At 47.8% G+C, this 22,732-nt stretch overlaps 1 protein-coding gene across 2 annotated transcripts in view; it reads left to right on the top strand.

The window, feature by feature from the left end:
* Nucleotides 1–22,732, top strand: part of SLCO3A1 (solute carrier organic anion transporter family member 3A1) — a 476,664-nt gene that overhangs the window by 94,045 nt on the left and 359,887 nt on the right. For both annotated transcript variants that reach the window (XM_089687650.1, XM_089687651.1), the window contains exon 2: nucleotides 14,064–14,529. In XM_089687650.1, the coding sequence (XP_089543776.1) occupies nucleotides 14,064–14,529 (466 nt within the window). The remainder of the gene's footprint in view (nucleotides 1–14,063; nucleotides 14,530–22,732) is intronic.

Raw genomic sequence — 22,732 nt, 5'->3', positions numbered from 1 at the left:
AACGTGGCTAACCGCGTTTATAAGTGTTTGCGTTTGAAATTTTTTTTTTAACTCTTCCATTTCCAGATGCTGTCCAGAGCCTTTTTTCATCATGAAGAATACATGCAAAGCGTTTTCCTGGTACTCAAAGGGACCCGGTACACCATACTTTGAGGTTTTGCAAGAAAGAAAATATGTTAGACACTGCTGCAATAATTTCTGCACAGAAATGAGCTGGAACACATCCAAACACCACAAAAAAAAAAGATAATCTCAACAAATACTGCTCCCTCTGCTTCTGCTCTCTCTGTTTCTCTCAAAATGTCTGAAATAGTTAATTTTTTTACTGTTTTTCAGTGCATTCTGGGCATTTTGGAAGGTTTCCTGAGGTTATCTTTAAAAAACACTTCTAAACGTTCTAAACGCGGCTAAACAGACATTTTTTAACCTACGTTTTCCGGCAGTCAGTTTCCATCAATCAGAAGTGTTCCATGTACATGGGGCCGTAACAAGTTACATCATCTGCAGCCTCTCCCCTTGATCCCTGACTTGGTGTGACAAGGGTCAAGGGACCCTCTCCCTGTGTCAGGGCTCCCGGGTATGACCAGAGGTGTGTGACTGACGCAGGGAAACGCAGACTTCCGATAAGTTATAAACAATTTATTAACACTAACAATACAAACATAAACGCAGTGCAATACTAAAACATAACACAGTGCAAACGAACCAAACCAAACCACCCACAGATAACAGTACATACAGTGCAAGCGTCGTTAGGCAGGCCGGGTCAATATCAATCGGGCAGGTAGGTACAGGGGGAGCAAGCGGAGAATAGCCAGGTCACGAGCAGGGTACAGCAACTAACAGGCAGGTAGGTACAGGGGGTCAGGCAGAGAATTGTCGGGGTCACAAGCCAGGGATCAGAACAGGAGAAGTCAGCAGAGGTCAGAATCAAGCCGGGTCAGCAACAGGACAGGAACAGGAACAGGAGCAGGATGCAGGAACAAGATACAGGGCCCAGGAAAAACACAACACCAAGGCAGAGTCTGCAGGTCTGAATGTCCCTTAAATACACCAGTATAATTAGTTCCAGGTGTTTGACTGGCTGCAAGGTTGAGTCTCTGATTGCTGGGAGCACCCGCTGGCCAGCCCTGGTACTGCAGCTCACAAGGCAGGTGAGTCCCACTATTGCTGGCCAGTCCATTCCTGACAGTACCCCCCCCTCAAGGAGCGGCCTCAGGACGCTCCAAACAGTCCTAGCTGGGCAAAATGTTCCACCGCCCGGGTCTGGTAACTGGCGGGATATCAAAGACTGGCACACCAGGCAGGACTCCGGGCAGCGGCACACCGGGCAGGACTCCGGGCAGCGGCACACTGGGTAGAGGCACACCGGGCTGGACTTCGGGCTGAGGCACATCGGGCTGGACTCCGGGCAGAGGCACATCGGGCTGGACTCCGTGCAGAGGCACATCGGGCTGGACTCCGGGCAGAGGCACATCGGGCTGGACTCTGGGCAGAGGCACATCGGGCTGGACTCTGGGCAGAGGCACATCGGGCTGGACTCCGGGCAGAGGCACATTGGGCTGGACTCCGGGCAGAGGCACATCGGGCTGGACTCCGGGCAGAGGCACATCGGGCTGGACTCTGGGCAGAGGCACATCGGGCTGGACTCCGGGCAGAGGCACATCGGATTACCAGGTGAAGCAGCAGGCACCGGGCCCCCAGGCGGCGCGACAGGCATCGGGCCCCCAGGCGGCGCGACAGGCATCGGGCCCCCAGGCGGGGCAACAGGCACCGGCCCCCCCGGCGGGGCGACAGGCATCGGGCCCCGAGCGGAGCGGCGGGCGCCAGGCCCCCAGGAGGGGCGACAGGCATCGGGCCCCCAGGCGGGGCGACAGGCATCGGGCCCCCAGGCGGGGCGACAGGCATCGGGCCCCCAGGCGGAGCGACAGGTCTCGGGCCCCCAGGCGGAGCGGCGGGCGCCGGACCCCCAGGCGGAGCGGCGGGCGCCAGACCCCCAGGCGGAGCGACAGGTCTCGGGCCCCCAGGCGGAGTGGCGGGCGCCGGACGCCCAGGCGGAGCGACAGGTCTCGGGCCCCCAGGCGGAGCGGCGGGCGCCGGACCCCCAGGCGGAGCGACAGGTCTCAGGCCCCCAGGCGGAGCGGCGGGCACCGGACCCCCAGGCAGAGTGACAGGTCTCGGGCCCCCAGGCGGAGCGACAGGTCTCAGGCCCCCAGGCGGAGCGACAGGTCTCAGGCCCCCAGGCGGAGCGACAGGTCTCAGGCTCCCAGGCGGAGCGACAGGTCTCAGGCCCCCTGGCGGAGAGGCGGGCGCCGGACCCCCAGGCGGAGCGGCGGGCGCCGGACCCCCAGGCGGAGCAACAGGTCTCGGGCCCCCAGGCGGAGCGACAGGTCTCGGGCCCCCAGGCGGAACGGCGGGCACCGAGTCGTCTGGCAAGACTGCGGGCACCGAGTCGTCTGGCAAGACTGCGGGCACCGAGTCATCTGGTAAGACTGCGGGCACCGAGTCGCCTGGCAAGACTGCGGGCACCGAGTCGCCTGGCAAGACTGCGGGCACCGAGTCGTCTGGCAAGACTGCGGGCACCGAGTCGCCTGGCGGAACAGCGGGCATCGAGTCAACTGGCGGAACTGCGGGCACCGAGTCGTCTGGCGGAACTGCGGGCACCGAGTCGTCTGGCAAGACTGCGGGCACCGAGTCGTCTGGCGGAACAGCGGGCATCGAGTCAACTGGCGGAACTGCGGGCACCGAGTCGTCTAGCGGAACTGCGGGCACCGAGTCGTCTGGCAAGACTGCGGGCACCGAGTCGTCTGGCGGAACAGCGGGCATCGAGTCAACTGGCGGAACTGCGGGCACCGAGTCGTCTGGCAAGACTGCGGGCACCGAGTCGTCTGGCAAGACTGCGGGCACCGAGTCGTCTGGCAAGACTGCGGGCACCGAGTCGCCTGGCAAGACTGCGGGCACCGAGTCGTCTGGCAAGACTGCGGGCACCGAGTCGCCTGGCGGAACAGCGGGCATCGAGTCAACTGGCGGAACTGCGGGCACCGAGTCGTCTGGCGGAACTGCGGGCACCGAGTCGTCTGGCAAGACTGCGGGCACCGAGTCGTCTGGCGGAACAGCGGGCATCGAGTCAACTGGCGGAACTGCGGGCACCGAGTCGTCTAGCGGAACTGCGGGCACCGAGTCGTCTGGCAAGACTGCGGGCACCGAGTCGTCTGGCGGAACAGCGGGCATCGAGTCAACTGGCGGAACTGCGGGCACCGAGTCGTCTGGCGGATCTGCGGGCACCGAGTCGTCTGGCAAGACTGCGGGCACCGAGTCGTCTGGCAAGACTGCGGGCACCGAGTCGTCTGGCAAGACTGCGGGCACCGAGTCAACTGGCGGAACAGCGGGCATCGAGTCAACTGGCGGAACAGCGGGCACCGAGTCGTCTGGCAAGACTGCGGGCACCGAGTCGTCTGGCAAGACTGCGGGCACCGAGTCAACTGGCGGAACAGCGGGCATCGAGTCAACTGGCGGAACAGCGGGCACCGAGTCGTCTGGCAAGACTGCGGGCACCGAGTCGTCTGGCAAGACTGCGGGCACCGAGTCGTCTGGCATTGGATCGTCTGGCTCGACAGCGGGCATCGGGTCACCAGGTATGACAGCGGGCACTGGGTCACCAGGCATCAGGTCATTTGGCTCGCCAGCGGGCACCGCGTCATCTGGCAAGGCAGTGGGCACCGAGTCACCAGGTACGACAGCGGGCTCTGAGTCAATTGGCACGACAGCGGGCACCGGATCAGGTACCGGATCATCTGGATCAACAGCGGGCATTGAGTCAACTGGCCTAATAGGATCATCAGGCTGGATCAGTTCATTATGCTGGGTAGAGGCTTCAGGCTGAGTAGAGGCTTCAGGCTGAGTAGAGGCTTCAGGCTGAGTGGAGGCTTCAGGATGAGTGGAGGCTTCGGGATGAGTGGAGGCTTCAGGCTGAGTAGAGGCATCAGGCTGAGTGGAGGCATCAGGCTGAGTGGAGGCATCCGGCTGAGTGGAGGCATCCGGCTGAGTAGAGGCTTCAGGCTGAGTAGAGGCATCAGGCTGAAGAGAGGCATCAGGCTGAAGAGAGGCATCAGGCTGAGTACAGGCATCAGGCTGAGTAGAGGCATCAGGCTGAAGAGAGGCATCAGGCTGAAGAGAGGCATCAGGCTGAACCACGGAAGGCAGGTTCTCAGACGGTAGGCTCACCGGTTTGGATACTGGCAGGATGGTACTGGTTGGAAAGAATTTTCGCTTTTTTCTGGTTTTAACTACTGGGGCACTGAAAGTAAACGCAGGTCTGCAAATGAATGGAGCAGCTGGAGACAGAGAAGAGCTGGAGGATGGAACAGGGGAAGGAACAGTCGCTACAGAGGGCTTCTTTACAGGGTTAAAGGCAGGATAGGTGCAGCAAGTGGGAACAGGGTACTGACATGCGGTAGATAGCAGGGCAGGAGGAGCTGTTGGGAATGCAGGAATAGAGTTTTGAGGAAATAGATTAGAAGCAGGACTGGGTTTTTGTAAGCTGACTGAGGCTGGGTGCAACAAATCTGTCCATGTCTGCAGTATGGGTTGAACAAAGCTCAGCTTACACAAAGCCTGTCTGACCAAAGACTGCACTGCGTTTATACAATCTCTTAGTATCTGTGGTGAACATGTGGAATAACGCTCCAGAAAGTAACCCACATCATCCTCTAATAACCATACCAGGGAATCTACCTGGTCTGCACTAAATGGTGGCAAAAATTCATCCCTGCATTCGGGGGAACCAGATGAAACCAACTCAGCACAAACCTCAATCAATGGCTGCACCTCAGAGAACTCTGTGCCCTGATCTACTAGAACATGAGCGAGCCGTATACATTCTAGCAGTTCATCCCGGGTATACTCCTTCAGAGTTTGATAAGCATACTCCCTGTCATCAAACACTAGCAGATATAAATACGCAACCTCATCCAGATCCATCCTTCCCATCAACAAACCAAGATGGCTTCCCTGTGCAGCCACTTCTGGTCAGGATTGGCCTTGGTGTAATGTCAGGGCTCCCGGGTATGACCAGAGGTGTGTGACTGACGCAGGGAAACGCAGACTTCCGATAAGTTATAAACAATTTATTAACACTAACAATACAAACATAAACGCAGTGCAATACTAAAACATAACACAGTGCAAACGAACCAACCAACCACCCACAGATAACAGTACATACAGTGCAAGCGTCGTTAGGCAGGCCGGGTCAATATCAATCGGTCAGGTAGGTACAGGGGGAGCAAGCGGAGAATAGTCAGGTCACGAGCAGGGTACAGCAACTAACAGGCAGGTAGGTACAGGGGGTCAGGCAGAGAATGGTCGGGGTCACAAGCCAGGGATCAGAACAGGAGAAGTCAGCAGAGGTCAGAATCAAGCCGGGTCAGCAACAGGACAGGAACAGGAGCAGGATGCAGGAACAAGATACAGGGCCCAGGAAAAACACAACACCAAGGCAGAGTCTGCAGGTCTGAATGTCCCTTAAATACACCAGTATAATTAGTTCCAGGTGTTTGACTGGCTGCAAGGTTGAGTCTCTGATTGCTGGGAGCACCCGCTGGCCAGCCCTGGTACTGCAGCTCACAAGGCAGGTGAGTCCCACTATTGCTGGCCAGTCCATTCCTGACACCCTGCATCCACTGTCACAGTTCAAAAATACCCACACAGCCTCTTTTTCTGCAAAAATAGTATTTCTTAAAAACTTAACTTATCCTGAAAAGTACAAATGAAAAGCAAAAAATTTGTGTGTAGATATAAAAAAAAATTATAATACCGTTTGCCTTTTTTTTTTTTTTTGTACTTTAATGTCCCTCTTCTCAGTTCCCACCTCACTTCTGGTCTTGGCACTCAGTCACCTGGCTCCGCCCACTTGCGTATCATCACGTGGTACCACTGAGGAAGTCATGTTACATGGTGATACTCCTGTGGCTGGATCCGTGGCCCCACTGTTTTTTCATCTTATGCTTCGCCTTTTATTTGGGATGTAAGTGCAATTTTAATTAATAAACTGATCCACCATTACATACTACACTATGGGAATCCACTTTTATTGTATGAGTCTACTGTAGGGGGAGGCATTGATCTTTTAAAGGGCCATACACCCATTTATGTGGAGGTCATATACATTATCCCCAGGGTCAATGGGAGGATATATCTCAATTGAAGCTACAACCAAGTGGAGTTGGAAAGGCACCCCAAAAGGGGGAAAGCATTTTATGACCTGGTGGTTTGTTAGGTCCACCACTTGAGGTGAGCGCATTGGTGAACGGTGGTGGGAATCCCTATGTGTGATCTTGATAAAACACACTTGATAAAAATAGAAGAATTGGAGAAGTATACTATATGATCAAAGGTTTGTGGACACCTGACCATCACACCTACAATATACGATTTTGTTAACCGCTTGCCCTCCTGAGGATTTACCCTCCTTCCTGAGCAGGCCATTTTTTTGTGTTACGCGCTGCATTACGTTAACTGACAATTACGCAGTCATGCAACACTGCACCCATATGAAATTTACATCATTTTTTCCCCCCACGAATAGATCTTTCTTTTGGCGGTGTTTGATCGTCTGTGTGTTTTTTTATTTTTTGTGCTATAAAAAAAAAGACCAACCAATTTTAAAAAAAAAACAATATTTTTGACATTTTGCTGTTAAACATGTCCAGTAAAAAAATTGTGCACGAGCTGACAGTGAGGAAAATTGTTTTGTTTAGAAGAGTTGGAAATGCTCGGCAATCACCAGGCGCCGGTGAGTAATCACCGTGCGGAACCCAGTGATTGACAGCTGCAAATGACGGTGCTGGTAGAGCATGCGCGCCCCTGCTACCCGGAAATACAAAATCACGTATATATGCTGCTGCTCTCTGCTCTGTAGCAGTGTATTTGCTACAGGATGGTTGGGAAGCGGTTAAATATTCCATTCCAAAACCATGAGCATTGATACACAACTGAGCAACACTTTGAGGCTATAACCAGTTCCACTGGAATACGTGTCTGGGGGAATTTGGCCCATTTAGTAAAAAGAGCATCTAGTACTAAGATTGAATGAGAACGGCTGGCAAGCAATAGGCATTTGAATATATCCCAAACATTTTCAATAGGGTTGAGGTCAAGGCTCTGTGAAGGCAAATCCAGGTTCCTCCACACCAAGCTCCTTATACCAGTTATCATTTTGGACTTGACTTTTGGGCACAGTCACATCCTAAAACTGTCATCACAAGGTTGGAAGCACACAGTTGTTTAATATTTCTTTGTATGCTGTAACATTAACAAACACCTTCATTGGAAACACCTGCACTCAATAATTACTGTAGGAGGGGGCGTCGCATAATTTTTACCATATTCTGTAGTACAGGCCTTGAAATTTCCACTCGCCTGCTCGCCAATGGCGAGTGGAAATTATGGTGGGGGCGAGTGTGTCCCCCAGGGCCGTCTTGCTGAGCAGGCTCGGAGCTCAGGCTGGATCTGTCATTGGCACTGGGAGCTGTCAGACTGCTCAATAGCTGAGCGCAGTGAAAGCAAAGAAAGGAGTGTATGCTGTGCTCTCTGCCTCCCCCTAGAGTGCAGTACCCGGCTCTGTGAGTGAACAATGAAGTACTGCAACTTTTTATAGGTGTGTGTGTAGGTGTACATGTATGTGTGTATGTGTGTGTGTGTGTGTGCATGTACATGTGTATGTATGTACATGTGCCTGTGTATGTATGTACATGTGCCTTTGTGTGTATGTACATGTGTCTGTGCGTGTGTATTTCTGTGTATGTACATGTATCTGTGTGTATGTGTGTCTGTACGTGCCTGTGTGTGTATACATGTGTCTGTATGTGTGGGTGATTACATGTGTCTCTGTGCGTGTGTGTACATGTTTGTGTGTGTTTGTTGGTGGCGAGTAACTCTTAAGGCCTGGCTAGTAGCTCAGGACTTGAAATTTTAAGCCATGCTGTAGTATGTGAGATTATCAGGTGTCCACAAACTGTTGATCATATTGGTTTATATGCATTTTAATTCTTAACCCCTTCACGCCGACGTAACACAAATATGCGACCTCACAGAACTGGGCTTTTTTCTGTGGATCCACATGTTTGTGTACCTGTCTTTCTGCTGGGTGTCACTGAGAGCCCTGGGTCCCGTTCTAATGATCAGGACCTGGGACTCCCGATTTCGGGTCTCATGATCGCAGTGATAGCCTCTGATTGGTTATCACAGTGATCAGTCACTGTATAGCCCGCCCCCCTTGTTTTTTTGTTTCTGTGTTTTTTTTCTCCATGAATAGAGGAGAGAGATACATTGTATCTGTCTAACTCCTGGCATAGAGAAAAATAAATATTTATAAAAAAAACCCAAAAAACAAAAAACCCCCCAAAAGACCAGATAAATAAATATTAAAAAATAAAGAAAAAATACCTAGATCAAGGTTTGATCTAGTTCAGTGCCATGGTAAGTGTTTGTTTGGGTCATGGTCAGGGTTAAAGATCAAGGTCAAAAGGTCAGGGGCAAAGGTCAGGATTAGATATGTATTTTTTAAATTGGTATCCGTGTCAGTGTGTTTCAGGTAACCCCCCCCCCCAAAAAAAAAAAACAAAAAACAAAATGCGCACTATTGTTTCTGGGCTGTGCTACGGGTACAAACAACAAATAAAACATATACACATATATGGTATTGCTGCGATCGTCAAGAGCCGGAAAATGTATTTTGGATTGTTCTTTGGTGGCAGGTTATGGTAGTAAAAAGAAATACACAGCTAAATTTACTATTTTGGGCCAGTTTTCCTTGGATAATAAAAAAAATCAGGAGATATCCATTACCATTTACGACCAAATGAAAGCCCAATTTGTCCTGGAAAAAAAACAAAGTATAATTCACCTGAATGTACAAAGTAGTTGTGGTGATATGTACGGTTTTACTAACACGTCAACGTTTCAAAATTGTGCTTAGGCGTTAATATTTGTTTTACCCTTAGGTGGGAAGGGGTTAAGAGACTGAAAAATTAATATAAGGGGCCATTTTAACACATCATTGGAGTGTTTTATGTTCTATTGACACTTAAAATTGAATTGCTTATTGGACATAGAATTACAATATTATCAATCACGGTTTTTAGTATTGTAACTATGTTGTATGTTTATATTGATATACATGTGTTTATGTGCAGGGAAGCACAATATTGAAATTTAATTAAGGAGGTTGGCGCAGCAATAGTTTATCTGTTTATTATTTTGCATAGGTTGTGAGAACACAGTCTTTTGCTTGTAGCCGCCTATATACCGTATTTTTCGCTCCATAAGATGCACCTAGGTTTTAGAGGCGGAAAACAGGAAAAAAAATATTCTGAACCAATGGACTGCAGACATAGTACAGAAGATGACCAGAGACTGCGGACACAGTACAGGAAATGACCAGAGACTGTGGACACAGTACAGGAGATGACCAGAGACTGCGGACACAGTACAGGAGATGACCAGAGACTGCGGACACAGTACAGGAGATGACCAGAGACTGCGGACACAGTACAGGAGATGACCAGAGACTGCGGACACAGTACAGGAGATGACCAGAGACTGCGAACACAGTACAGGAGATGACCAGAGACTGCGGACAGTACAGGAGATGACCAGAGACTGCGGACACAGTACAGGAGATGACCAGAGACTGCGGACACAGTACAGGAGATGACCAGAGACTGCGGACACAGTACAGGAGATGACCAGAGACTGCGGACACAGTACAGGAGATGACCAGAGACTGCGGACACAGTACAGAAGATGACCAGAGACTGCGGACACAGTACAAGAGATGACCAGAGACTGCGGACACAGTACAGGAGATGACCAGAGACTGCGGACACAGTACAGGAGATGACCAGAGACTGCGGACAGTACAGGGGATGACCAGAGACTGCGGACAGTACAGGGGATAACCAGAGACTGCGGACAGTACAGGAGATGACCAGAGACTGCGGACACAGTACAGGAGATGACCAGAGACTGCGGACAGTACAGGAGATGACCAGAGACTGCGGACAGTACAGGAGATGACCAGAGACTGCGGACAGTACAGGAGATGACCAGAGACTGCGGACAGTACAGGGGATGACCAGAGACTGCAGACAGAACAGGAGATGACTAAGAGACTGCTGACCTTTGGAGAGGGAGGGGGAGCGGGTACCTGAATTTGACAGGTACCCGCTCCCACTTCCGCGGAGTTGTCCTCCCTTTAGTATGGGCACACGGCTGACAGCTGGGTGCCCAGTGCGCATGCGTGAGAAGAGCTGCGCTTTGTGATTGATCCGGCGTCTTCTTGGACCTGTCATGTGTCCCAGAAGACGCCGTACCATTCTCAAAGCGCAGAGCTTCTTGCGCATGCGCACTGGGCACCCGGCTGTCAAGCCGAGAGCCCACACTAAAGAAACCGGCGCGGGAAGACTGTGCAGCACTGGACAGAGGAACAGGTAAGGTCCTGCTGCAGAGCTGAGCGGCCGGCCCGGTATTCTGACACGGCGGCGGTGGAAATACCGGACCAGCCGCTCTATATTTGCTCCATAAGACGCACTGACATTTCCACCCCTTTTTTTGGGGAAAAAAAGTGCGTCTTATGGAGCGAAAAATACGGTAGTTCTTTATTCAGTAATATTAACAGTAATATCCATTTGTTTTACACAATGGAGGTGCGGGATTGACCGTATTTTCAGCTTTGTATTCGCTGGATGAATACAAAGCTTTCTCTGATTGGCCAAGTCAGAGATTGTGACTTCATCAGCCTGCCTCTCCAGCTCAGCCAATCAAAGGAAGCTTTGTATTCATTTACATTCTGGGGTGAAAAGCTTGAAAGAGGCTGTAATGGAGACAGAAAAGATGAGCAATGATTTTCACTCTCTTGGTTAGAAAATCTGTTCTCAAAAATTGAAACTTTATAAAAGTCAGGGTTTTGATTAAATATAGGCAGGGGTGGAATCAATTTATTATTATCAATTTTGTGTATTAGCAGTCCGCAGGAGAAAAGATTGTATTCTTCTTTGAGCTAAAGGGGAAACGTGGTGAAGTAATTTACCTGCCACAGTAAATGACTTTCATCTAGGTCTAACAGATGAAAGACTTTTTATTCAAATTTATTGAGAAGTTTTGAAATGGAGTGCCAAACCTGTGTGCCGGTTAACCAACTTCTGCCCGCTACAGTACATTTACTGCGGCAGGGCGGCAGCTGCAGGCACTGTCATACAAATACACTGATTAAAAAGTGTTCCTTTAATTTTTTTTTAGAAGAGCATAGCATCAAGTCAATGAAACTCCTGGGGTATTGATCTGGTCAGTTAAGTAGCAGAGGGGGTTGTTAATCAGTTTCAGCTGCTTTGGTGTTCATGAAATTAACAGGTGCACTAGATGGGCAACAATGAGACGGCTCTCAAAACAGGAATGGTTTTACAGGGGGAGGCCACTGACATTTTTTCCCCATCTCATCTTTTCTGACTGTTTTTCACTAGTTTTGCATTCGACTAGGGTCAGTGTCACTACTGGTAGCATGAGGCGATACCTGGACCCTGCAGAGTTTGCACAGGCAGTCCAACGCCTCCAGGATGACACATCCATATGTGACATTGCCAGAAGGTTTGCTGTATCTCCCAGCACAGTCTCAAGAGCATGGAGGAGATTCCACGAGACAGACAGTTACTCTAGGAGAGCTGGACAGGGCTGTAGAAGGTCCTTAACCCATCAGCAGGACCGGTATCTGCTCCTTTGTGCAAGGAGGAACAGGATGAGCACTACCAGAGCCCTACAAAATGACCTCCAACAAGCCACTGGTGTGAATGTCTCTGACCAAACAATCAGAAACAGACTTCATAAGAGTGGCTTGAGTGCCTGACATCCTCTAGTAGGCCCTGTGATCACTGCCCGGCGACATAGAGCTCGATTGGCATTTGCCATTGAACACCAGAATTGGTAGGTCTGCCACTGGTGCCCTGTGCTTTTCACAGATGAGAGCAGGTTCACCCTGAGCACATGTGACAGACATGAAAGGGTCTGGAGAAGCCGTGGAGAACATTATGCTGCCTGTAACATGGTTCAGCATGACTGTTTGGTGGTGGGTCAGTGATGGACTGGGGAGGCATATCCATGGAGGGACGTGCAGACCTCTACAGGCTAGACAATGGCACCCTGACTGCCATTAGGTATTGCAATGAATTCCTTGGATCCATTGTCAGACCCTACACTGGTGCAGTGAATCCTGAGTTCCTCCTGGTGCAGTGAGTCCTGGGTTCCTCCTGGTGCACGACAATGCCCGGCCTCATGTGATGAGAGTATGCAGGCAGTTCCAGGAGGATGAAGGAATTGATACCATTGAATGGCCCCACGCTCACCTGACCTAAATCCAATAGAACACCTCTGGTATATCATGTTTCGGTCCATCCAGCGCCGCCAAGTTGCACCTCAGACTGTCCAGGACCTCAGTGATGCCCTGGTCCAGATCTGGGAGGAAATACCCCAGGACACCATCTGTTGTCTCATTAGAAGCGTGCCCCGAGATTGTCAGGGGGCATCCTTATGTTCCTAACACATTACCCAGTTCATATCAGTATAGATATCCAGCATGTGATTTTTTTCCTCATTGAAATCTAATGTGTTTTCAAAGTGTTCCTTTAATTTTTTTTGAGAAGTGTGTTGTGTGTCTCTGCCTTTTCCAGGTTGTGACCAGATTTCCATTCCTAAACAGCTTGCTTACTGTTGTGATTGGCCCACATCAATCACATGGTACCTGGTTACCTGTACCAAGTGGTTAGTTGTAGCCATAAACAAGCTGTTCATGAATGTTAACCCATCCATGACAGCTTAATCTATTGCTTATACAGTGATCATCACTGTATAAACAATAATAATATGTAAAAGAAAAATCCATGATTACCCCCATGCCCATAGTACAGTGTCACTATGGTGATGCTGAGGTACTCTGATGAAAGAATTAAAAAAAAAATCCAGTAAAAACAGAAAAAATGGTTTAAAAAAAAAAGTTTAGAAAAGGTGAATAAAAATTGATTTAGTTATTTTTTTAAGTCCTCTCAGCAGTTAGTATCCCTGATCACTGCGTCACCGGTCATTTGATGACACTGTACTGCACTGGTGACAGTATGTTACAAAAAAAAAAAAAATTGGAAAAAACACATTTTATTTCATTTCTTCATTTTTCAAAAAAATTCTGCCCGTAAAACCCTTCAAAAAACTTGCTGTGCCTCTTACTAAATACCTCACTGTCTACTTTCCAAAAAGGGGTCATTTGGGGGGTATTTGTACTGTCCTGGCATTTTGGGGCCTCAATAAATAGGATGGGCCATCAGTACATCAGGATTGATCAGTTTTCAAATATATATATCCCATAGTTTTGTAGACTCTATAACTTTCACACAAACCACTTAATATACACTTTATTAGGATTTTTTTTTACCAAAGACTTGTAGCAGAATAGATGTTGCCCTAATTTACAAAGAAATTATATATATATTTTTTTTAATGAAAATTACACGACTGCTATGGAAATTGTAAGTGGCCTTTTAGCAATATCAGGGGCTAAATTTGACACCCCTATGTCAAGTAAGTTGACCACAACTGAGTTTAGAGGATGGGCATTTCTCATCTGTATTTGGAATTTCTGTGATCTCTGCTCATGTTCAACCATTAACTGGCCAAATACGGATCGCATTTTGGCTGTTTTAGGCTATATTGGGCACAAGTGAATAGTTGGGTTGCCTTGTCGGCACCAAGATTGATGTACGAATGTGTGTGGAATATAAGTGGATGAACAGTGATGGCAGTCAATCAGTGCAGAATACAATAGCCCAGAGGAGCTCCAATCATTCGTGTTTAGGCTCGATGGAGATATACAGTATGTTTGATTTTTTTTTTCCCCCAGCCTGCACAGCAGCCTAACCAATGTGTGTATAGCCAGCCTTACTGGATTGTATTTGGACAGATTATTTAACTTGCACGCCCCTGTTTTTGCTACATGGTGCTTTAATATGTTCTTTTCCTTGTAGGTCAGCGTACTGACTACTTTGGAACGAAGGTTTAATCTGCAGAGTGCTGATGTGGGAGTTATCGCCAGCAGCTTTGAGATTGGGAATTTGGCTCTTATACTGTTTGTGAGTTACTTTGGCGCTCGGGGACACAGACCACGCTTAATTGGATGTGGAGGCATTGTTATGGCCCTGGGAGCTTTTCTTTCAGCCCTTCCTGAGTTTCTGACGCACCAATATGAATATGAATCTGGTGAGATCCGGTGGGGCGCGGAAGGAAGAGACTTCTGTTCTCTTAATGGTTCCTCTACGGAAGATCTACCGGACAACGATATTATCTGCAGGAATACTGCAACCACCAACATGATGTACTTGCTTCTCATTGGAGCTCAAGTCCTACTGGGAATTGGCGCTACACCTGTACAACCTCTGGGAGTATCGTATATCGATGACCATGTCAGGAGGAAAGATTCTTCTCTCTATATAGGTAAAGTAAAACGCCATCAAGTAAATGATTTATGGTTTTTTTTTTAAATATGTGTAAGAATAGCATTGCTTGCACCAAAGTCTGAACATAAACTGCAATAGAAAATGTCTTTGTAAAATTTAAAGGCGAATGTATATTTAGTTTACTGGTTTTGAAGGCATTTTGGCATGTTGGCAAGCATAGTGAAAAGGAAGGAACTATTATCTAGCAAAGCACGGGCTTCCCTTCTTTGGCCTGCCATTGCAGATGTAGCACCACTCCAAGGAGTTAGGCAATGGTGGCCTCCACCACTGTCATGAGATCCTAGGCTGTGTCAGCTTGCAAAGGGTACCTGTCAGAACAGCTGCTATCTATCTGGAGGTCTGGTGCTAGAATTACTGCCCATGATCTGACGTTCGCAGTGACAGCTCACATGTGTGGGATGATCGCTGCTTGCATGCATTATCGGCGTCTTTGCACGTGAGCGAGCGGAGATGAGACGGTTTTTATTTATTTATTTTTTATTAATTTTTTTATTTTTACACTGGCACTTTAAATTTTTTTAAAATCACTTTTATTGCTGTTACAAGGAATGTAAACATCCCTTGTGACAGCAATAGGCAGTGAAAGGTCCTCTTTATGGACAGATCTGGGGTCAATAAGACCCCAGATCTCAGCTCTGCCCTTTAAAAGCATTTGATCACACCAAGATTGGTGTGATCAAATACTTCCCATTTTAAAAAATGGCGCCGTTTACATTTGGGGAAACCAGAAGAGATGTATGCTCATCGTTTCCTACATCATAGAGGCAGACAGAGTGGTTACAGTTTTTGCTTGCCTCTATGATCTGATGGTGGAAGTGCCGGCTGGTTGATCGGGTGTCCCAGTGTTCAGGGGCGAATTGCACATCCCTGATGATCAGAACAGGAGAGGAGGGCCGGAGGGGATTGCAGTGGTACACTACCCACCCACACATACAGCGGCAGTAGTAGGATGCTCAACCTTGGGGGTTCTCCCTTTAACTCATGCAGAGTGCTGAAACGGACTGAAACGCTGGGGGGAGACTTCAGGGACCCCCATACACCTTGGGCCCCTGGGCAGTGCCCAGTGATGCCCATGCAGTAAGATGGCCCTGCAGTTGGTATCTTATGAAAGTGGAGCTAAATGAACTGTTTATTACTATTGCATACCTCCCAACAGTCCCGGATTGGGCGAGACTTTCCCGCATTTTCACTTTTGTCCCGCAGTCCCGGTGTACAATGGCTTTGTCCCCCATTACTCTATCCTCTATATGCTAACTTCCAGCTGAGCAGGACCTGCAGCAGTGTGAACATCAAGCACAGCCAGGGATTGGCGGGCAAGACAGCGGGGGCGTGCAGGCGCAATGAGAGAGTGCAGCTGTCAATTCCAACCTGTGATGTTGGGAATGGGTGGGCCGATATGTGTTTCAGGGCCTCCGCTCCTTTGTCAAGCAAGCACTGCATAGACAAACAGCCGGCATTTTTACATTGCTGGCCAGGGAAGATGGTGACAAGGGGCAGGACCAATTGGAACTACTGTATGTGCACCCGCAACTGTTTATAATAAACCTGAACTTTACACTGCTGCGATTGCACATGCAGTAGTTCAAATTGGTCCTGCCCCTTGCCACCTTTTTCCCGGTTGGCACTGTATTATTATTATTTTTTATTATACAGTATTTATAAAGCGCCAATAGTTCGCTCAGCGCTGTACATTACAAAGGGGACAGAACATGTGACAGAACAACAACAATACAATGCAAAACATGAGGGGATTGAGGGCCCTGCTCTTTCGAGATTACAATCTAGGAGGGAGGGGATGGTAGCACAGGAGGAGATAGCTGTGGGGGATGGAGTGGTAGGAAGAGTGGAGGAGGTTGGCAAGTTAGCAGGGGGTGGGGTAGGCTTCCCTGAAGAGATGGGTTTTCAGGGTGCGCCTAAAGGAGAGGAGAGTAGGTGATAATCTGATGGGTTGGGGCAGGGAGTTCCAGAGGATGGGTGACACCCTGGAGGCGGGCATGGGAGGAGGAGACCAGGGAACTAGAGAGAAGGAGGTCTTGTGAGGAGCGGAGTGTGCGTGCTGGGCGGCACTTGGATATTAGGTCAGTGATATAGTTCGGGGCAGTATGGTGGACAGCTTTGTACGTCAGTGTTAGGATTTTGAATTTGATCCGTTGCGCAATCGGAAGCCAGTGGAGGGATTGGCAGAGGGGGGTGGCGGAGACAGAGCGGTTGGAAAGGTGAATGAGTCTGGCAGCCGTATTCAGGATCGACTGAAGCGGGGATAGCCAGCGGCGAGGCAGGCCAGTGAGGAGGAAGTTGCAGTAATCGAGTCGTGATATGATGAGGGAGTGGATGAGCTGTTTAGTAGTTTCTGGGGTTAGGAACGTGCGTATTTTGGCGATGTTGCGGAGGTGGAGTCTGCATGAGCTTGTTAAAGATTGGACTTGGGGCTGGAAGGATAGGTTGGAGTCCAGAATGACACCAAGTACTCTGGCCTGCGGGGCGGGTTTGATGGTGGCGTTGTTGGATGTGATGGAGAAGTCAATGAGGGGTGGTGTGCGGGCTGGGGGGAAGACAAGAAACTCGGTTTTGGAGAGGTTCAGTTTAAGGAAGTGGAGCGACATCCAGTCTGATATGTCGCTCAGTAGGTGTGTGATTCGGGCGGAGACTGTATATAAACACCAGCTGTTTTCCTATGAACGGTTTGTTTGTAGAAGGGGCGGAGCTGCTGAAATGCATATTGGCCCCGCCCACCCCGACATCACAGATTGGACTTGATAGCTGCACTCTCTATCATTGCAGCCGTACCCCCGTTGGCTCGTTCGCCAATCCCTGACTGTGCTAGATGTTCACACTGCTCCAGGTCCTGACCGGCTGCACTCATTGGTTATCCATGTGATGATCCATGTGAAAATTTGGGACAACACATCTAAATCTTCTGTCTGTGTGGTTTATAAAGAAAACACATATAAAATTTTGATGTTATGGTACAAAACTCCCGCGGTTATACATGCCTTTAATTCGAGTGCTTCTTCCGCTTGTTGGCGTTATGGGAAAGATTTTGGCTCCCTCTTCCATATTTTTTGGACGTGTGGATCCATTGTCCCCTTTTGGGAAGAGGTTTTGTCCTTTTTACAAATGTTATTGCATACCTCTCTCCCTTTTTGAACCTCTATATTTTTTACTGAGCCTGCCATTCCCAGGTCTTCCCAAAATGGCCAGGAAACTCTCCACACATATTCTGACTGCGGCCAGAAGAAGCATTCCTATGTGTTGGCTATCTTCTATACCTCCTTCGATGTCAACGTTGTTTAAAATGATTGCTGATGTGAGACGGATGGAATACCTGACTGCTATACAAGCCTGCTCGACTGCTGTGTTCGAGGCAGTGTGGCACCCATGGGACAATTTCTCCTCCTCCCATCTTTCTACAAATGTACAGTTCTGATGGCCTCCCCATTGTAGCTATATGACATTATCATGTATGTAACCATGCAGATCTCACCATCGATGTGCTCTTTCATTCTCCTGAGTTATTTTTTGTATACTTATATTTACGTGAAAATCAATAAAAATTGTTAATACAAAAAAAAAAAAAGTGTATAACCAAAAGGGTTGAATATCTGGCTGCTCGTCCCTATACGAATGCATGTACCCAATGAAACCCCCAGTGGGATGTTAATGCAGCAATAGGATCATACATGTATTGAAAAAGACATTTGGTTAAAAAAGATTTTTATCAATTTTATTACATACACATTTCTGTTGTAATGTTAAATACATGATTTCTAAAAAGAATATTGCTCTGACAGAAAACTCTTAATACAAAAATATGAAACCACACAGAGAAAGGAAAAAAAATCCTTGATGCATTTCAATCATTCCATATTCTAGATCTTCCTCAGGGGGCATGAAAGACAGAGGACGTTCGAATAAATATATAAACAATCATAAATGAATATACCAAAAATAAATAAACAGATAACCCAAAAAATGTTTTCACATAACCAAATTATTTTTTACTTACAAAAGCATATGTCAGAGCAAAAGAAAGGATAGCTCCCAGGATGAGAGGCTGAACACCATGCTCCGGTGGGGTGCATCATCCAAGAGAGCAAGAGTAGTCAGATGTAAGTCACCAGACAGGAACTGACAGAGGGGCACCAGAATATCCCCCCAATGGGAGTAAAGATAGTATGAAAGACAATATATTAAATTCCAAATCCGACCAAAGGGATATACCTAATAAAAGAATATGCATTCAAGAATAGTCCATAAAGAGATATATCAAAAGATAAAACTGACCGTGTCTTAAGCAGGCCAATGTATGGAACAAATAGAATTTCACTTGGTAATGGATGTAACAACTCAAGGAAAAAGTGGTAAGTTTGAGATATTAATTTCTCCAAGGAATGGAAGTATGTCAAATCCCATGGAACAAAGACCAAAGTGGCACGCAAGACTGTGAAAGGTCCAAATATTATGCAAACAATTAACAATAATAGCCAATGGTAGTATAAGAAAAAAAACAAAAAAAAAACTGTCAGGAATCCCAGAGATTGCCACGGCGCACGAGTCTGCACAGGCGTAGGATCCCGACAAGACATACAGGCAGGCGGGCACTAGGACCCAGCCGCGCCTGTCACCAATGACGGCCGGGCAGGCACTAGTACCCAGGCGCGCCTGTCGGCGCCGGGCGGGCTATTTAAACCAGCTTGTGCAATGCTCACATTGCCGTATGGACTTCATTTCCCGTTCCCTGCTCGTCTGTTCCTGCGTGAGATACCTTGTTGCCGACCCTGCTTGATCTTGACCTCTGCTGACCGTCTCCTGCTCTGATCCCTGATTATTCTTTTGCTTACTCCTGATTACCTGACCTCCTGTTGCTGAAACCTGGCTTGTGACCCGACTACTCTCTGTCCGCTGCTCTGTACCGTTCTGCCTCTGCTGTTACTGACCCGGCCTGCCTGACTACGCTACACGCACTCTGTCATCCATCCATTCTGCACGGATCTGGTCACCACTGCCCAGGTCTGCCAGCCTCTTCTCATCAGGCTCTCTTCTGATACACACCTCCGGCGGTTCCCTCTACCACAGTCGGGTGTACTCAGGGGTTGCGACCTGGTCTCAGTCTGCTCCAAGTCCATCCCCACCATCAGGGGCCCTGGTGAATAAGCAGATTGGGGCTTAGACCCTGCGCCCCGGGGGAATCCCGTTCTGTGGGTTGCTAGAGATACAGCCGGGTGGATCGTGACAAAAACGTATACATTAACAATATCATGTAAAGGAAAGAATAAAAAAAATCTCCCAATCACAAATTGATGGAGTATAGATAAATAATGTATTGTACTGCAACAGAAACTATTATCAATGCAGGTCAAAAAAGAAAGGCCAACTGATTAAGATATTTGATAATATACTCTGCAAGAAACAAACAAAAATTGTTTCTCACAAAAAAAGGGTTCAGTAGGGAACAGATCCACCAAATCCCTAATAGGGTCTTTCACAGTCTTGTGTGCCACTTTGGTCTTTGTTCCATGGAATTTGACATACTTTCATTCCTTGGAGAAATTCATATCTCAAACTTGACACTTTTTCCTTGAGTTGTTAGTCCAGCTTTTCATCCTGGAAGTCATCCTTCCTTTTGCTCTGACATATGCTTTTGTAAGTAAAAAATTATTTGGTTATGTGAAAACATTTTTTGGGTTATCTGTTTATTTATTTTTGGTATATTCATTTATGATTGTTTATATATTTATTCGAAAGTCCTCTGTCTTTCATGCCCCCTGAGGTAGATCTAGAATATGGAATGATCGAAACGCGTCAGTATTTTTTTCTTTCTTTTCTCTGTGGTTTCATATTTTTTAGAAATCATGTATTTAACATTACAATGGAAATGTGTATGTAATATATTGAAAGACATTTGGTTAAAAAATATTTTTATCAACTTTATGTATGAACCTATTGCTGCATTAAAGTCCCACTGGGGGTTCTTTGCGTACAAGAATGTAAGTGTATGTTTACACTGATGATGTCAGCTCTGACGAAACGTGTCGGGCATGGCCACATGATATGACGTCGTTACACTAATGAGACATGGAAGTAGAGGTTTGCACGGCACAAGCGGAGGAAGATATACACTGTGGAGATTGTATGATTATAGCTTTTGTGAGTATTTTTAATCATAAATAAATTGTGAAGTTCTTTTATCTACTACACAATGAGAGTCCTTGTTGTCTCCACTTACTTTCATTATTACCCTTGAGATGCTACTTTGGGAGGAACCCTGTTGTTCAAGAATGATATCCCAAGCGTGGATCTCTTTGAAGCTTGTATGACCATACCCTAACTGGTCGTCTTATCTGGTAAGGGTGCATTCACATGTATAGTGGTGGATTGGTGGAAGCATCTTGCTCATCTTTGCTTCGATTCACACTAGTTTGGAGGAACTCATTCCATCTGTTTCCCACAAGAACAGCACTGAATTTGCACTTTATATGGTGGACTTTCTATGGGAATTTTCTGTTTATAATATAACGGTTTGTATATTAGTTTGCACAGTTTTGCACCATTTAATATTTGTTATGTATAAGTGCTGCACTTTTTTACAGTATGTTTTAATTGGTGTCTGCGGTTTACCTAACTTCTGAACCTTGAATTCTGTACGAAATGTATCCCTGAATCCTGCACTCTGTATGAAACGCACTCCAGAACCCTTGCGCTCTGTGCATAATGCATTCCTGAATCCTACAGTCTGTACGAAACGCATCCCTGAATCCTGCACTCCGTACGAAACGCATCCCTGAAGCCTGCACTCTGTACGAAACGCATCCCTGAAGCCTGCACTCTGTACGAAACGCATCCCTGAAGCCTGCACTCTGTACGAAACGTATCCCTGAATCCTGCACTCTGTACGAAACGCATCCCTGAATCCTGCACTCCGTACGAAACGCATCCCTGAAGCCTGCACTCTGTACGAAACACATCCCTGAATCCTTCACTCCGTACGAAACGCATCCCTGAAGCCTGCACTCTGTACGAAACGCATCCCTGAATCCTGCACTCTGTATGAAACGCACTCCAGAACCCTTGCGCTCTGTGCATAATGCATTCCTGAATCCTACACTCTGTACAAAACGCATCCCTGAATCCTGCACTCCGTATGAAACACATCCCTGAAGCCTGCACTCTGTACGAAACGCATCCCTGAATCCTGCACTCTGTACGAAACGCATCCCTGAATCCTGCACTCTGTACAAAACGCATCCCTGAATCCTGCACTCTCTACAAAATACAATTCTGAACCCTTGAACTCTACGAAACGCATCCCTGAATCCTGCACTCTGTACAAAATACACTCCTGAACCCTTGAACTCTGTACGAAACGCATCCCTGAGTCCTGCACTCTGTACGAAACGCATCCCTGAGTCCTGCACTCTGTACGAAACGCATCCCTGAGTCCTGCACTCTGTACGAAACGCATCCCTGAGTCCTGCACTCTGTACGAAACGCATCCCTGAGTCTTGCACTCTGTACGAAACGCATCCCTGAGTCCTGCACTCTGTACGAAACGCATCCCTGAGTCCTGCACTCTGTACGAAACGCATCCCTGAGTCCTGCACTCTGTACGAAACGCATCCCTGAGTCCTGCACTCTGTACGAAACGCATCCCTGAGTCCTGCACTCTGTAAGAAACGCATCCCTGAGTCCTGCACTCTGTAAGAAAGCCTCCCTGAGTCCTGCACTCTGCAAGAAACGCATCCCTGACTCCTTCACTCTGTACGAAACTCATCCCTGAGTACTGCACTCTGTACGAAACACATCCCTGAGTCCTGCACTCTGTAAGAAACGCCTCCCTGAGTCCTGCACTCTGTATGAAACTCATCCCTGAGTCCTGCACTCTGTACGAAACTCATCCCTGAGTCCAGCACTCTGTACCAAATGCACTCCTGAACCCTTGCACTCTGTACATTACGCATTCCTGAATCCTGCATTCTGTGGAAGCATGCATATCACAAAGTGTGGAAGGATTCAGAAATGCATTATGCACAGTTTCTGCAAAACCGTTTGTAATGGAAGCTTTTTATTTTTTTTATTTATTTTTATGATTGTGCTGGGGTTTGTGTCTGTGAGACTCTTGCTTGTGGCACAGCAATCAAGGCATATTTTATAGGTACAAGGAAGCTCAGGTTCTTTTTTTA

Source organism: Staurois parvus, unplaced genomic scaffold (genome assembly GCF_062004578.1).
Source record: "Staurois parvus isolate SC_StPar_1 unplaced genomic scaffold, SC_StPar_1.0 ptg000432l, whole genome shotgun sequence".
In the NCBI taxonomy this organism is placed as follows: Eukaryota; Metazoa; Chordata; class Amphibia; order Anura; family Ranidae; genus Staurois; species Staurois parvus.
This window is presented reverse-complemented; position numbering and strand designations above follow the sequence as displayed.